The 18,184-nt window shown below is 36.8% G+C and overlaps 1 protein-coding gene across 1 annotated transcript in view; it reads left to right on the plus strand.

The window, feature by feature from the left end:
* LOC106137127 (mucin-17) overlaps positions 1 to 18,184 on the plus strand; it is a 91,837-nt gene that overhangs the window by 72,425 nt on the left and 1,228 nt on the right. The window contains exons 3-18 of the mRNA XM_060951512.1: positions 1,287 to 1,471; positions 2,263 to 8,362; positions 8,444 to 8,578; positions 8,838 to 9,100; positions 9,939 to 10,068; positions 10,502 to 10,648; positions 11,265 to 11,387; positions 11,937 to 12,079; positions 12,171 to 12,284; positions 12,982 to 13,097; positions 13,576 to 13,672; positions 13,996 to 14,059; positions 15,253 to 15,403; positions 16,036 to 16,086; positions 16,688 to 16,772; positions 17,548 to 17,625. Coding sequence (XP_060807495.1) covers positions 1,287 to 1,471; positions 2,263 to 8,362; positions 8,444 to 8,578; positions 8,838 to 9,100; positions 9,939 to 10,068; positions 10,502 to 10,648; positions 11,265 to 11,387; positions 11,937 to 12,079; positions 12,171 to 12,284; positions 12,982 to 13,097; positions 13,576 to 13,672; positions 13,996 to 14,059; positions 15,253 to 15,403; positions 16,036 to 16,086; positions 16,688 to 16,772; positions 17,548 to 17,625 — 7,982 coding nt within the window. The remainder of the gene's footprint in view (positions 1 to 1,286; positions 1,472 to 2,262; positions 8,363 to 8,443; positions 8,579 to 8,837; positions 9,101 to 9,938; positions 10,069 to 10,501; positions 10,649 to 11,264; positions 11,388 to 11,936; positions 12,080 to 12,170; positions 12,285 to 12,981; positions 13,098 to 13,575; positions 13,673 to 13,995; positions 14,060 to 15,252; positions 15,404 to 16,035; positions 16,087 to 16,687; positions 16,773 to 17,547; positions 17,626 to 18,184) is intronic.

Here is an 18,184-nt window from a genome sequence, read left to right on the forward strand (position 1 = left end):
AATAAATGAAATGGGTCAAAACACACAAATTGAGTCTTGAACTTTCTTTGGGGTACTAACTCGACAGTGAACCGCCCCGTCTTCGCGCTAATACATATAAACCTTCCTTAGAAAACTCTCTTTTCAACATTTCAAACAGAAACAAAATCCATCCACAACTTTCTGAATAAAATTTTGTGATACCTTTATAGAAAAACATCCAAGACCAATTTAATTAAAATAGTATTTTGAATGAAGCAATACACCCAATAAAACATACTAATAAATAGTTGTAAATAGATTAATTATTAGTAGGTTAGTAGTTATTAATTTAACCTTTACTAGTATTTAGCTTGTGTAATATTAACTAGTAGGTATTTGTATAAAGATAACATAATACTAAATTTTAAATAACATAAGGTTCAGCAATAATTCAAGTTCGTATTCTGTAAAAAATAAAGGTGCCAGTAGTTTTTGACATGATGTTTTGGATTAGATTCGGTTTAATTAAGAATATACCTAAGCATTAGAAGAATGAGAAAAATTATTAAATTTAAGACTTATAGGCATACAATTGGCACATATATTTTTTACAGATTTGTTATTTAAGTAAGTAAATTAAAACACGTTAATGCACCAAAAAGAAAACGTATGTAAGCGTATAACGAACAAAACTTACTTTTTCTTATCAATAAATGGATTTTCCTGAAGTTTGCCATGCATTTAAGATTTAAGTTAAGTTTGTGATATCAAATAAAATATTTTTCTTTCTTTCTTTCTTTCATTTGCATGTAACAGTACACATTTTTTTTGGAAAATAATTAGCATTTTTTTATTATATTTGATTCTTTTCAATGTTCGTTTCAATATTCCTTTTGTTTTCATGGGGTCAAGTCTTACAGTAGGTAGGTCAAGTCATGGTATCGAATCTGTAAAAAGTAAATTTTAAGTAGGTTTACTAAAGTATAAAAAATAACACTCACGAATTGCTCACCAATAACAACTTTTGACGTATAGAACTATTGAATTTAATAGTTCTATACATCGTATAAACGTAATAATTAATTAATTGAATTCTATAGAGAGGTAACCCTTTCGAAGACTACAGTAGGTATACTTAGATACAAATAAACGTGACTCCCTGTGCCCTATACATATAACATAATGCCATAGAGGATCAGGTTTATAAACTCCTATAGTACATTCAAGTTAAATAAAAATGAAGTTAAGAAATTTTGATTGTAAATATAGCAGAACACAAAGAAATAGCACAATGGTAGGTACTAATTATAATGTCTATATTCCAGCGTTCAATACCAATGGAATAGTTTTCGATAATTCACCGTGGCGACCAGGCAGAGAAATGGATTTAGTTGATAAACCCATCAATGAAGAAGACGATAGAAAACTGAAGAATTTGGCCACGAGGATAATGTCAAATGGGGTCGAGGTTCTGGTAAAAGACAAAAGTTCCGATGGCAAGAATGATCAGGTAAATGATGAATCAATATTTATAAAATCAGCGTTAGTTATTAACTGCGTGTCATATTGAAATATATTCACCTTCGTATAAGGGCAATCCAACGATATACGTGAAAGATCAAAATTCTTAATCTTGGCATTGACTTAATTTTGTACGTTTGGTGTTTAATTCATTTCATCATTATTTCATTCTTCTTCATATTTTATTTCCTCAGCGCAAACTTAAGTTCATGCACGTCACATCACTGAAACCGCCGCACCACGCCAGTTCTTCACCACCCAAACAATCACTTCTATCATCAGCTGTAGCCACAGTCGTAAATCATCAGCACATGAGCGCACTATTTCCTCTTCATCAACTCATGCAACATAATTACATTATCAAGACTTGCATGACTACATACACATATCTGACAACAGTTGTCCACAATAAAAGAAGTGCTATATCCACATTTGAAACTATAGTATCAGTCGTCACTACAGAGTCTTTGACAAATTTGTACGCATCAGACTTGATGGCAGACATAAAACCGACAAAAGTAAGAATTGGGACCCCGGTGAACCATCCTGGTCTATTCTGAATGGATGACCCTCCGAAATTCCAACAATCCTTCGATAGTTTCATTCAAGTTTACTCAGGCATTATTTAAAGCTTTATGTAATCTGCTTTATAATTCCTTCTAACACTGAAAACACATCACACCACATCAAATCCATGTAAAACTATTCCTGTTAAATTTATACGTGTATTTAAGATTCATTAGTATTTAAATTGTTTAACAATAGCTTTAAATTTTTCAGACAAAATATATGGAAGTGAAGACTATTCAGCCATCAACGCCGACGAATATGTATGTAAGCAATTTTCCAAAAATCGACAAAAGAATCGATAGCCACGAAGAAGATAATTTTGATATGCTCCAACCATCAGAATTGGGATATGTTCCTTGTACAACTTCGTGTTCATGCTCACATGCAAAAACAGAAGGATTGAAAACGAAATATACCCAAGTAGATGCATCTATTTCGGCAGCCTCAAAATATGGCATAAAAACCTCTAAGTATGGAAATAGTAAAATAGATCTGAGACCTACTAATAAAGAGTCCCTTGAAAAGAAGACAAAATATGGTCCATATGAATTTGAAACTTCTTCGCATATAGCACCAACTGATCGTATAGTTGAAAAATATACAGAAGTTATTAATGATTACTCAGATGAAAAAGACCCAAGCTCAGTAGAAGACAGTGAATTATTGACTAATGAACAAGCACCGACTCCAACAAAGATAAACAAAATATCAAATAAGAACCCAGAGAAAAATAAACCTGAAAAAATAACAAAACCAAACAAAAATAAATTTGTTGTAGCAGATTTATTAAAATTGGGATCTTTAGGAATCAAAGGTTTATCGCAACTAGCGCCAGTTATTGAAAAAATGACTGGAGGTTTCATAAAACGCCAGGAAAATAAAACTCTGACAACAACTACAATAAAACCTGTAGAAAAATTAACTGCCTATAATGTTGATAAAAGAGTGGATGCTGATATAGATTTCAAACAAAGTAGTTTTCCAATTTATATACCAGTAGATGAAATGGAAACATCGGAATCACAGACAATATTTACTAACGCAACATTACATCAGAACTTAGCATGGGCTGCTGAGCATAAGCAGCCAAAAGCACACATTGTTCGACCTAAGATTGTCCACGAAAGCCCACTTGTCAATGGCGGTATACCTATTAGTCCAGGAGAAATAATCACTGCCAATTCAGATGTAATAGTTGGAAAACCGGCTGTGGGTGGGCCATTGACATTGGCTGCTAGTGGAATAAAGTTACATAATCCCGTCAACCCACCTCCGATTGATAGCTTTATAGCAGCTAATGAAGAATATGTTGCTGAAGAAAAACCTCCGAATGATCAATTTATTTTAACTACAAAAGTAGATGATTCATATGATTTAAGACCTCCAGATTTACCTAAGCCAAAACCTAAACCCCTTTCAAGACCTCATTCTCATCAACATATTAACTCACCGAACAATATGCCAAATCGGATGCCTCCATCGATGTCACATTCCACAGATAATATTATGAAAACTGAACATATCAAAACAGGCAATGTTATATTAGGCAACCATGGTAGACCAGTATTTTTAGACTATATTCCTTCGCTTGCCAAACCTGGAAATAATTTGCCCCCAAAACAGCATGTAGCAAGTTTACCGATCAAAGATGAAAACAACGACCAAGAAATTGTAGATAATAGCCCTAGTTCATCAGAAATCGTTAATACACATGTAAGAACTAATGGTGAATATGCAATAACTGGTAATATAGACTCTGCGAAACCTTTTTTAGTGGATATTCAACCATCAAGAGTTGCTAATGTCTTGATTCCACATGGGAGCTCTACAGCCTTAGTTTTTGCTGGATCTTCGGAACCTCATAAAACTGGAGATTATGTTGATGATCCTTTGCCTTATCCAGAACCAGGCTACTTTGGAAGTTTTAGTATAGATGCTCCTCAAATGACAAATGTTCACAATGTCGCACCAACGAACAATAAACAATTTGCTGCGAACGCTCATATATATCCATCTGCTGTCTTACATACACCCACCATCCCACTACCACATAAAGATCAACCATTTAGAAACGATTTAAAATCAAAGTGGAAAGATTTTAAGCGCCCCGTAGATTTTAATAAAATACCTCCACCCACAAGCAATCAAGAGACTCATGTCCACTTTGGTTCTCAAATTACATCTTACGATCCAGACATTTACAATCCTAACAATGGAGACTTCGAGAAATATAATAAACAACGAGGTAATAAAGTAAAAGATGGAAAAGAAGTCATAGATAAAGATTATGAGAATTATTTGGCTGTGCCACCCCCACCGCCTGGAATTTTATTAAATCAAGATAAAATACATTACGATAATAATAAACCTTACAATAAAAAACCAATTGTCCATACTAAACCAGTTCAAGATATGAAAGTATTCTTAAATATTCAACATCCGGTTCCTAATTCAAATCCACAACAACAGCTTCCAAAAGTAACATCAGAAATATATTTTGCAGCTCAAGCTCCTAATAGTCATCATACTCCAACTTATACTTTACACATACCCCATGCTCCACCGTCACGCGATTCGTATTTAAACAGACCATTAACAACAACCAATCAATTAATCAAATCCCCAGATGCAAATGCAGGACAAACTCTCAATACTTACTCTGTAGCATCAGCGCCCACTACTTCGAATAAATCAATTGCAACCAACAATGTCAACAATAAAGACAATACATATACTGTGACTTTAAATACTGCGACAAATGTAGCAAGCAACGTCGGAGAAGGACAAGTGATAGGATCCAGCGTACCTGTTGATGTTGTACCATCAAATAGTAATGAAGCTTTAAATACAAATATACCAATAGGAACGAACTTCGCTATTACTGTGGACGATGGATCATCATCTTTTGAAAATTATAATATGCATGAGAATCAAAATCCTGCTCTTGTTTATGAGGTCCATTCACACAAACTTGTTGAAGAAACGGTGACTGGAGACAATAGATGGAATAAGAGCTCGGCTGACCAACCTGCAACTATAGAATTTAACACTAAAGCAACGAATGACCAGAATATAGATTATTATAAAAGTAATAAGTACAAAACAAAACCTGCTTACAAAGAAATACGTCCTTCTAGTACTCCGTCAGTAAATAGTCATGCTAATTTTCCAATGATGAATGAACATACTACTATTGGTAATGAATACGATAATGTTAAACAGATTAAAGAGTATCAAGAAGATAATAAAACTGTAGAGCAGAAACGGCCAGCTAAAGTAATACCAAATATTCCAACAAATTCTCATGGATGGTATTCTAGCGTTATTATGAATGAAAACAATATAAATAATATAAAGGTAGATTCAACAACACGAAAAGTTATTCCGCTGACAAATGATTATAATTCTGATAGTCTTCCTGATTTCGGACAAAAAATTACTAGTGTGGGAAAACCACCAACAGATTATTGGACACATAACAGACCTGTTTCAAACTCAAATGTTGGTAAACCATTCACAAGACCTAGTACTGAGTCATCAGTATTTAAAGTTACGCCTGAACCCACTACACTGTATAGTAGCCCTAATTATTTACCACACAATTTCGATACAATGAAACAACCAGCTTATGATATCCCAATAAGAGATAATAGTGATGAAACAACAACAACAAAAGTGAAGCCTACCACTGAAAAGCTCAAACCAGTATATGAAACCTCTGATGAAATTTACGATGGAGAAGAAGAAGAGGAAAATTCTGGTGAAATTGATGGTGAAGTTAGCTCAGAATCAATGAAAGTACCTGTAGTAAGTTCGTCAAATGAAATAGATGATAACAAAAAATCTTCTCCGAACACATCACTTTTGCAAGAAGAAGTTTTTAATTCACCTTCATATACTCAAAAACAAAAAGACGGAATGTATGATTTTAATCCAGGAACACAAACTGAAAAGCCTTTTAATAATAAAACGAATACAAGCTTCCAATCAAATACAATAAGACCGATTTATGAAAACGATTCGCATCTAAAGCCCAGGCCGTTTACAATTAATGCTATGACGTCATTAGATCACCAACTACAGCAGCCACATTGGCAAATAAATCAATTAATGGAAAATGCAACCAATATATCGTATGAAGATAATATTGACTTGAATATGGGAGAGGAAATGATATCAACTAAAAAACCATCAACGCAAGAAGTATCATATCACCAAACACAGTCAGAAATTAAATACAAAAGACCACCAAGGCCCCAATTTATTCGACCCATCAATTCTCATACCGTAAATGATACAAATATTATTACATCCACCGTTCATATTAAAGACAAAAAACCATTGATTGTTGAAAAACCAAATGATAAATCTACTTTACCGACATTTACAATACCTGCCACTTTGGAATTGAATAGAACGTCAAGCGAAATAATCGATCTTTCACCACCTCCACCTACAATGGACTATAGTTTTAGACCTTCCACTAATGATGAGATGATTATGGGTATGAGCCCACCACCTCCAAGGACACCACCTGCGATAAGAGTACCATCTAGAATATCATCAACTCCTCGTCCTGTATCACCCGTGAGAACTCCACCACCTTATATAAATAAGCCTCGCAGGACCTTGCCCCCTAGATTACCTACACAAAAACCACTCAGAAAACCATCAAATAGAGATGATGTTTCGACATATAGACCAGCATTTGATATGAATAACATTCGTCGACCTGCATACAATGATCAACCATCTTCACAATTGTTACCACCTCCGAGAAATATCCCATCAAGAGTTGTTAACCCTATAAATGAGTTGCCTTCGCCAACTGTTTCTGCATCATCTGTACCCAATTTAGTATTCCCTACACCAATATCGACAGGGTGGCTAACATCATCAGGAATAGATTTCTCATCTAGTTTTAATTTTGGACCCACTTCCATACAATTCCCTAAAAATCCAATATCATCAAGAGTTCCTGACTTATCTGAAGTAGATACAGTAAGTGATAATTCGTATTCATATGAAACCGAACCGTCTTCGTCGGAACGGGTACCTGATGTAAGTTCAGAAAGACCTATCACAAACAACAGAGTATCTACTCCCAAGGATAGCATAATAAACACGGAGTCATCTACGCCTCTCCAGGATTCTAGCCCAGAAGAAAATATTAGTGATTCTCTACCTAACGAATCTAGTCAAGAAGAAACTTCTACCGAAAAAACAAGGGGACCACAAGGATTCAAGAATAGACCAAGAAAACCGTACCCACTGCGACATGACGATAAAAAATCGACACCTACAAAGTATAGAATACCAAGCAAACCTACATCTATCATAAGACCAACAAGAACTCTTAGTCGACCAGAAATCTTGTATCCCACAAGACACACTTCTATAAGAAAAATAGTAAGACCCATTCCAACAAAAACAACAACTATTTCTTCAAGTATAATAGAAAGCTCTGAATCTTCAATTGACGATGAATTCATACATCCGACGGAGGTAATGAAAGACACCTTAAGCTCTTCCTCCAGAATAGATAAAAACGATTTCTCAAGCGTGTCATTGCAATCGCAGTCAAGTGTAGCTACTCCCATCTTAAGTGACAGCATACTTAATGTGAGACCAACTCATCATTCTGGAAATGAAGTTAAAATTTCAGATGAAGCCATACCGACAAAAACTGAATTTAAGACTACTGTGATCACTCTCACAAAAACTTTATCAGAACCACCAAAAACGGTATCAAGTATTGGTTACGTTAATTTAACTCATACTTTGACTGTGACGCACACGAAAACAAGTCTTGTCAGTTTGTCTGAAGGTGCTGTCACTCAGACTTTGGTTCTGACAAATACTCACACATCCACACTAGTCGATATTATAACGAAAGTGCAAACTCAAGTGCAACCAACAACTATTATCGAAACTGTAACCAAACATATCCCTATACCGGTAGAGCCTACGCCTGTTCAAGAAGTGAATCCAAATACCAACGTTCCTCTCGACGATATATCTATGTCATCAGAAGAGAATGAAAATTTGATTATTAAAGACAAGGATACAAAACCGGTTCAAAAGATAGAAACTGAAGGTGAAGGTGATAATGACACATTCTTCGTAGTGATGAATAAGTCACAAAATGGCGGTCCAGCACCTCCTGTTACAGGAGATATAGAAACGGGTGATTATGATGGAGTGACACGAAATGAACAAGTAAACAGTAATGGAGTATCCCAAGTGTTATTCGGGGAAATACTTTTGGCTGGCACTCCTTATTTGGAGACTACAAATGTAGTTAATCCAGGTGAGTTAAACAAAGGTATCGGACTAGATGAACCCAAAGAATAGTATTTAAATTAATTTGTGAGTTTAAACTTGATTTCAGGAGTCACATATGGTAAGGAATGTCAACCAGACTGTAAGGCGTCCAGAAACGAGAGGTGTCAAAGGATAGATGGTCTGATGAAATGTGTCTGTAGACCTGGTTTTGCAAGAATGTTCCCAGATCGACCATGCAAACGTAAGTGTGATTTTTGTAACATAATTGTAAGATATAACGAAGGAGAAATTAAAAGATATTTTTTTCTATTTATAATTTTATAAGTGTGCGCCCGTGTAACTCGTGTTTTTTTGAGCTGAGCAATTAATATATCAGTCAATCAGTTATACCTACAATGTCTCTTTTACAAAAATAAACATTCATTTGAAATAAATAATCTCGGATGAAATATATGTATATTGATTTAATTTTATTCACACGAATTTAATTTACTTTCCAGCTACTTACACTTACTCTGTGAAGCTAGCCCTCGGTTCTCAAGGCAAGGAGCGTCTGCACTTCCACCAGAACCTTTCAGATAACTCCAGCAAGGAGTACCATACCTTGGCAATAGCCACCCATGAAGGCATCAACAGGATGGTCATGCAGTCTGACCTTCGGGATGTGTTCCATGGCGTCCACATCACTGGCTTCTCCCCGGTTCAGATGAAGGACGAGAACGGTGATGATTACCAGGGTGTTATGAATGACTTCTATGTTCAGGTATGTCAATTACTATGTTAACATCATTTTGATGATGAGAAAGCCCAAGTTCGTGGCTACTTAATTTTATAGAGAAAAATTCTACGTGCTAAGCAATGCTCTTACGATTTTTTAAAATTATACTGCGCACAGGCCGCTGAGAAAAAGAAATGAATAAAAGAAAAATGGTGATCATCAATTATATATTTTCAATATACAATTGACGACCATTATATTTTCAATGATTTAAGACTCAACAAGTTAAGATTATTTTTATGTTTTGAAGTTTTTCTAATATGGTTTTCTTTATTTTTACCAACACTTTATTTTATCCCGGCTAATTATCTTAACAACGATAAATAAATAAATATATATGGGACAAATTACACAGCTTGAGTTAGCCTCGAAGTAAGTTCGAAACTTGTGTTACGAGATACTAACTCAACGATACTTTATTTTATAATAAATACTTATATATAGATAAATATCCAATACCCAGACCAATCAGAGAAAGTTCGTTTCTCATCATGCCTTGACCGGGATTCGAACACCCGGGACCTCCGGTGACACAGACAAGCGCACTACCGCTGCGCCACAGAGGCCGTCATGATGAAGGAAACTATAGTGAGGTAACCTGCACATTCAAACAACTGGACATTTGCACATGTTCCCTGTAATGTGCCCTGCAATGGTTGCTCAGGCCAAACGGGATTCACTTCCTGTAAAAAACTAACTTGCCCAATACAGGATAGTAGTGATAAGCCCACTAAGGGCTGCTCCCCAGACCTGAAAAGGAGCAACCAGGAGGAACATCCGGAAAAAGATGACTCATATTGATTGTATTCTTATCAACTTCCAGCTCTCCGACAACGCCCATGAAAGCAGGCTGAAGGAGGTGATCGAGAAGTATCTGAGGAACAACAACTACAGTCTTGGAGGAACGGAGGTCCACGCTGCGGGCGAGCTGGTCGATAGATTGGATGTTAGCGGTTAGTATTCAGTTTTCTTTTTTCTGACTTTTATAGTTTAAAATTTTTTATGAGTCGCTACCGTATACTTTAATATTATTAACTCTCTCTACCCAAAAAAAGAATTTCTTCTGATCTTCCTTTATAAAATTCCTTTTTAAGAAGGTCAGTAAGGGAATTGTCTTGTTAAAACTTTCATAGCCTTAATGGTTTTACCCTTAGGGCCTCTAAGCACCACTGCCGAAAATAATATTTGTATGTTGGATGATAGATCCTATACGGTCAAGGCAATTTTTCACCTAGAATTTTATGTTTTCATCATTAAGCCATCCAGCTGATCGTGTCTTTTTGAGACTATTTACTTTGTTTACCCCTTACAAGATAAAGACGTGATATGTATTTAAAATCTTTACCATAAGCTTACATTCCATTCCACTTTCCTTTGTATCTTCAGATTTCGACGAATGCACCAGCGGCCAGTTCCACGACTGTTCCGAGCATGCGCAATGCTTCAACCTCCGTGGCACTTACACCTGCAGCTGCCTCGAAGGTTTTGCTGATCTCAGCGTCAACACCTTGTACCCTGGCAGGATTTGTTCTGGTGAGAATTGGCTTTTAGATTTTGTCTCATTAGCCTCGTTATTCTTGTTGTCTTACCTCGCTCCGAATTTCATTAGAATAGCTTAAGAAGATTCGAAAACATTAAATAACAACATCATCCTCCTTTCTTTTGACTGTTGCATCCTGGAGTAGTGTCATAGGTCGGCCTTTTATTCTGGAGTGGGCAAGAGATAATTTCAAAGCAAATCCCGTCTGATCTCTGTGATTCATATAACAAGGGATCTTAGCGCATACTTTAAGCTCTGGGTGACAGTTATTACTCGCCACTCGCGATATTGACATGAAATACTAGACAGAGCAGGTGTGCGTGAAGTTGACATAACAACTTCAAGCATATCAAAATTTTGTAAGAGTTCTATTCGAATACATAATAGTTCTATAGTTCCTTGTGGTTTTTAGAAAAACTTCTAGCAATATGAGTTCGGACCAATTGCAATTTTAATGATTGTAAATTATTAATTAGGATCACTTTTATAGTTCTAGGTACTTCTGACAAAAAGTTCTGGCTTATTTGCTTCAGAATCTTCAGAAGAAAATATTGCTTCTTTATGGTTACTTTAATTATTAAAATGAGATGAATTTTATTCTCATTCCAGCTGAACCTGTGGGCTGCGAACGCTGCAACTACCACGGTGCCTGCTACTCTCGTGACGACAGACGTGTCCTGTGCGAGTGCTTCCAGTGGTATGCTGGAGGCAGCTGCCAGATCAACCTTAAAGGCGAGCTCTTTTTTTGTCTCTCTCATATTAATCATCTCCTCTCATCTCCCAGGGATTTTCATTCGGCAGCCTTAAAAATTGGCTGCGAAGACAAGACGAGATTTGAAAAGCAAATTTCTTTTTGTCTCTCCCGATAAACCTTTTGATTGCATTCTTAGCTGGTCTCAAAATCTGTATCCCTACCATGGTGCGTTTACTCCTGCGATAAAAAATAGAGACATGCGTGTCTTATGTTTCCAATGGAGGCAGTTCTGTTTGTCTCTCTCACACAGTTAGATTGAAATTTTGAGCTGGTAGCCCAAAGCCAGTATAGCTATTACTGTACTACACGGTACCGTGATCTGAGCTCAATGTAGTCAGCCTCTTTTACGCAGTGGTAATATGCTTCCCTCCTCCCTCCTTAATCCATGTCCAATTACGATGAAAATTGAGTTAGTATCTTACAAAACAAGTCTCTAACTCTTCGGGACTATCTCACTCTGTCTGTTTGATCAGTATTACTTATATATTATTTTGTATGATTTTGACCTCCTGTTCTCCAACTTTCAGTGGTCCTCATCTCCTTAGTGGTGGCCGGCGCTGTTCTATCCGTGATCCTGGCCATCTGTGCAGTCGTGGCGTGCTCCAAGAAACCTCGACCTGAACCCAGGTCCATAGTCGCGTGTATACAGAGCATGCCCAGCTTGCACCAGGTACATGTAATATTAATAGCTTCTCACCGACGCGAAGACACAATATGCAATCTTTATTATTATATTTATTGAACCCCTCATTTCTTCTCAGGGTGCGATGCCGTCCAAACAGCGTGCTGACAGGCGAGCTCTCATCAGCGAGCGAGGGGAGTCGGGTGACACCAATAGTATGCAAAATGCGTCTCTGCCATATATGCCTGCTAAGGTACCTTTCATCTGTAACTATCTAATCTACTTTATCTATACGCTGTTTTTCCAAAGATAAGGTTTTGCGAAGCCATGGTGATGATACTTAATACTCCAAAGAATGTCGAATCGAATCGAGGTTCGCGTCGAGGTACAGGTTTAAATCCTAGTAAGGCTCTTTTTGAGTTATGTGAGGAGGCAGAATGACTAAGTTTAGATTTAGCCAATGGTTTACGGATTGGTAGATTTTTAATTAGTTCTTTCATTATAGCGTATTCGGGGGGAATTATAAGGAAAGCACATACATATAATTCACGTCTTTATCCCCTAAGACGTAGACAGAGTCAATGATTTCGAAACGATTCATAGACCACTTTCAACTGCACGGCTTAACCTTTCGTCAGTCCGAGTTGGACCCGGTTGGGATATATCCGGTTGTAATTTGACACCTCAATAGACATATGTCAATAAAATTTAAAATAACTGCCGACTGATGGGTGTTTAATGATGGAATTGAGATTCAGATATTGATAGGAAGCCTTTCTGTAGATTGACTTCTATAATCTGCATGGTAAGAGAAGCAGTCGCCACATACTATGTATTTTCTTCGCTACTAGCCCAGCATGGACACTATTAAGAGATTATGAAAGATATAATAAATATTATTGGGAAATGAAGGGAAATTATTCATTGATATTATATTGTCTTATTTACAGAAGCATTCTTCCAATAAGAAGGGGGTGATGTCGGACCCCCCCGCGCACGACCCCCCGCCGCCCCCCGCGCCCGCTGTCATGATCCCCCGCGCGCGGCTACATGCACATCATGACAGGCGAGTGGAAGAATTATTATTTATTAATTTATTTATTATAAAGTGGTCTGATAGCCGTTGTTCATTGAGTCCACTCCTGACTTACGGTCAAAAGAGATTTATTTAAGGAAATGCAATTCTTTTCATGCGTTACGTTCGGAATCAATCTTTTTAAATTTCGCGTATATTAAGAGTCTGGAGAAGGACATACCGTACCTTTGAAAGGTATTCCGTAAGATTGTGTGTGTTTGTGTGTGCGTGTGTGTTTGTGTGTGCGTGTGTGTTTGTGTGTGTGACTGTGTGTGTGTGTGATGCTAAATTCGTTACTTTTTGTACGTGGTGCTACATCACTTGCATTTTGTAGGTGGCGGTAAATTCGCGCGGGCGAATCTTTTAGGTTACTCAAATAGACATACACCGAACATCACACGGCCAATAATGTCCTTTATTTTTTCTAGTACACTGTTTTTAGCTAAAAAAATTATATTCTTATTTTCAGCCGTGAAAACATAGCGAGAAAGAGAAGCCTGGAGCTTAGTAGCGAGGCCAAACTGATCAGCTACTTGGAGTCAGGGACTGTGATACCCAACGATGAGGTAAGACTTTGTATTTGTATAAATGAATAAATTATTTATTATTGTACATAGTTGCCACATATTTACATATGTAAGTAGCAGCCAATTTTGGAATTGGATTGCACAAAAAATTTTAAACCAACAATGTTACATAAACAATGTATAATAAGTACTATGAAAATAGGCGTAAGGTTCACTTTATCAACCCATACGTGTAAATGTAAAAGTACATTTGTTTTGGATATAAACATATTTGTTTTTTTTTCTTCAGAATATTATAAGGCAAATTCCTCAAAGCCAGGAGGAAGACATATATGAGAGCATATATTTTATGTTTTTCACAGATGAGGAGGAAACACAGCATGGAATCGTCATACAGCGCCAATAAGGACAGGCATAACAAGCAAGGTGAATGAAACTCTTGAAACTTTGATAAGATCGGAGCCTTTTTGTAAGATCGGAGCCTAAATATCTTTTGTAAAAAACAATCACATCCATTCAATATCCTCATTTATTGATGTCGGTTAAATTTGTAAAATCTTCACCTATGTGTAATAAACAGTTTTTAAACCGCATCAAAATCGGTTCAGCGAAATATACAGGTCAAACAAAGGTTTTTTTTAAGGGCGGTCAAAAATGGACCGATATTGACCGATATTGGTTTTAATCGAAAGTATTATTAGTCGAGATATTTTTTTTTTACATTTGAGGCCCCGGATTTAAGTCCATTCAACCATCAATTTTGAAGTTTTAAGGAAATATTGCAGAAGTTTACATCGGCATCATTGTACAGAGAAATAGAGGGTTGGCGGTGTTTTCTAAATAATTTAACACATTAAAAAAACCTTTTTTCATTACATACAAACTTAGATCTCTTACGAAGTGGACAGAGACTAAAAGGCTACATTTGGCTGCGTGGCTTGATGGTAGATTTTGATTCAAATAGAGAAAGGTTGCCAGCCTATGCCGTGTGGTTCCCAGCACCAATACAAAAAAGAATAGGACCACTCCATCTCTTTCCCATGGATGTCCTACAAGGCGACTAAGGGATAGGCTTACAAACTTGGGATTCTTTTTAGGCGATGGGCTAGCAACCGGTCACTAGTCGAATCTCAATTCTATCGTTAAGCCAAATAGCTGAACGTGGCCATTCAGTCACGCATTCCCGACGCTCACCGCTGGGTCTAGATATGAAGAGTAGGTATAGTTTATGTGGTCTCATAATCTCTCTCTCTCTCTAAGTATGAGCTCAGCATCGACGCTAGCTTTAGATAAATGTTCGCCTATTAATTAATACGTATGCCAGAGAAGAATAAAATAGAATATACATATTTATTATCAAAATTGGATACAAGGTATCACTTATTGACGTCACATCACTTAAATCTAATTGTAACTACTACCGCTTTCAAAGCGCATGTTAAGAAGAAGCGGCGGAACAAACTACACTGCAGCATTTTCATCGGACGGTCAATTTACAAATATAGATTTCTTAAATCTAAATCATGAACCGAATGCACATTGTCTACATTAAAAAACGAATGTAGAACTAGGTATTTCAATACGAATATTTCGTCAACTCGTATATTTCGACATTCCAGGGGCCCTTGTCTCAGCTGGATTCAAGGTCTCCACCACCATACGACCTGATGAAAACGCGATGAAGGACCAGAGAGATGACCTGTCCTCCGTACACAAGGCTGATTTAGAAGCAGAGCTCTCCAGATATGACACCATGCGGAAGTCTTATAGGTTTGTTTTGTCGACTGCGACGCAGTGATGTTTTTGTCTTCGAGATACAAGGTGCCGTGTGGTTCCCGGCACCAATAGAAAAATGAATAGGACCACTCCATCTCTTTCCCATGGGCGTTGGGATTTGGGATTGGATGTCGTAAAAGGCGACTAAGGGGTGGGCTTATAAACTTGGGATTCTTCTTTAAGGCGATAGGCTGGCAACCTTTCATTATTTGGATCTCAATGCTATCTTAAAGCCAAATAGCTGAACGTGGCCTATGAGTATTTTCAAGATTGTTGGCTTTGTCTAGCCCGCAAGGATACAGACGTGATTATGTGTATGTATGTAAATACAAGGTACACGGGATCGATCCTTATGCATGTCAAGGTGGAAAATTATCATCAAGATGATGATTGGCCAGAGTCTGGGTAGACATAACGCGATACATTTTATTTTATTATTTGTATATTTATGTACATCAAGGAAAAAATAAGATTTGAACTTAAAAGTAAGGAGAAATTTAGTACAAGGGCACTGCTTATTTCTACAGAATTTTAATTTTTAGTATGTACAATGTGAGTAGGTACCTTTAAATGAAATTAAATGTTTACATAACATTTTATGTAATGGGTATGTTGAAATATTTCAGTCAAGAAGATCTATCGGAATGGACGGATGCTGAGAGGCGCATCGGTGAATTGTAAGTTTTTATTTATACCTATTCAAACAAAAAGGAACCAATCAATTTTTAAAATCAACTTGTACAATAATTGTACAAGTTGATTTTAGCTGCAATTATTGCAGCTTGTCTTATTTAAATCGTCTTAAGTTATAAGGTTCAAACCTAATTTCTCCCGATAATGACTGAATTAATTTTTGATACATTTTTGTACCTAACGTTTTAAAACGTGTGGTTACCGGCATTTTAGAATAGGACCACTCCATCTCTTTTCCAGGGATGTCGTACAAGGCGACTAAGAGATAGGCTTATAAACTTAGGATTCTTCTTGTAGGCAATGAGCTAGCAACCCGTCAATTCCCAATGAATCCCAATACCATCAGGCTAATCGTGGTCTTTCAGTATTTTCAAAACTTTGTTTACTCTGTCTACTCCGCAGGGATGTATGTATTTTTATACAAATTTAATATAAGTGATTATTTTTAAACGTATTTTTCTATCATGGCATTTTATTTTGGTAAATTCATAAAAAATGCCATCCAAGGCAGACTTTTAGCTTTGCTTACACCGTTACCGATAAAGAACAGGTCTGTAATGTTATGGAAACATGTAAAACTTTCAGGACCCTATCGGAAGCCCGGTCGGTAGGGGGGACTCTCCCGGCCAGCACGGGAAGAGCAGCCTCCTCTACTCGTCTCACTCATCAGGTACATATTATTAATCATCTTTATATTGTCAAGTTGCATTATAAACTCTAAATTTCACAAGTTTTTCATTACCTTTATGAGTGTACTGGCCGCCTCCATAACTTCGCCTACATAGCCGCTAATGTAGGTACTTGTTACCGGTGAAACTATTTTATATTTAAAAAATTTTTGAAATGTTACTAGTGACCCATTTATACATACATATAAACCTTTCTCTTGAATCAATCTATCTATTAAAAAAATCCATTGCGCAGTTTTAAAGATTTATGCATACGTACAGACATAAAGACTGTAATGTAGGTAGGTAGTGGTAAAAGTAGGTAGAATATTCTTCCTTCTACGCTCTTATTTCAAGACATAGTTGCACTTTGAGTTACTAACGCTAGAAGGTTGATTCCGTAATTAGGTGTGGCAATCTACAATGGTGTATTTGATGATGATCTTATGTCAGAAAGTGTCACCATTAGAGTTGCCGCTCCACAGTAACACTATCGAGTGTACTTTCAATAATATCGAATATCAACTATCGATAGTTCGTCAACACTAGTCACCATTCACACTATTTTGAGTTAACGAAGCTTTATAAGGCATTTGTGTTTTTTATTAACTCTTTGGTTATCTGAAATGATAGAAGGAGAGATAATAAAACATATAACTATGTCGATGTTCGTGAATAAGTTGTTGCAAAATCAGTCCACTTATAGCTAAAACTAACGTTTCTTTACTATTTAAATTGCACAAACCTATATCTAATGTACACAACCCTTGACACCAGGAAGCGAACACGATGGCCGAGCGGGACCTGGGCTCCACCTTCCTTCTACCCCACGTGCACCTCTACAAACCGGACCTTGTGGGTATCTCGAATGCACCATTTCTTCTTATTACATTCAGCTATCTAGCCTCACATATAACACCCTCTTAAGGATTTATATTAACGTACAAAATTTTTAAATATTAAGAAACATTTCCGTAGCTGGGTATGGAACCCCAAATTTAAAAAAAACATACATTAAATCATTCATCCTTTATTCCGGAGAGACAGGTAGAAACTATAGCTTAACGCTCCTTCCGCTTCATCCACATTCATAACTCTCTTTACGCAAGCTCGTCGGTTTACAGTTAAATGCTCTTGACCTGAAGTTTAGCCAGGACGTCTCCAATTTGATCAAGATATATTCTTTTACGCCTTACCTCACCAACGTTCCCATTTCCACTCATACCTCTCCAATTTGATCAAGATATGTTCGTCTAAATCTTCCAACGTTCCCATTTCTACTCATAGCCGTAGAAAACAAAACAGACAGAGTTTTATTATACGGCAAAATTAAGCATCAAAAGTATGCCGCTGTAAAAACGCATGTACACTCTCACCAATAGTGTGACAGTCGGCTGCCATTACGACATAGATG

Source organism: Amyelois transitella, chromosome 25 (assembly GCF_032362555.1).
Source record: "Amyelois transitella isolate CPQ chromosome 25, ilAmyTran1.1, whole genome shotgun sequence".
NCBI lineage: Eukaryota > Metazoa > Arthropoda > Insecta > Lepidoptera > Pyralidae > Amyelois > Amyelois transitella.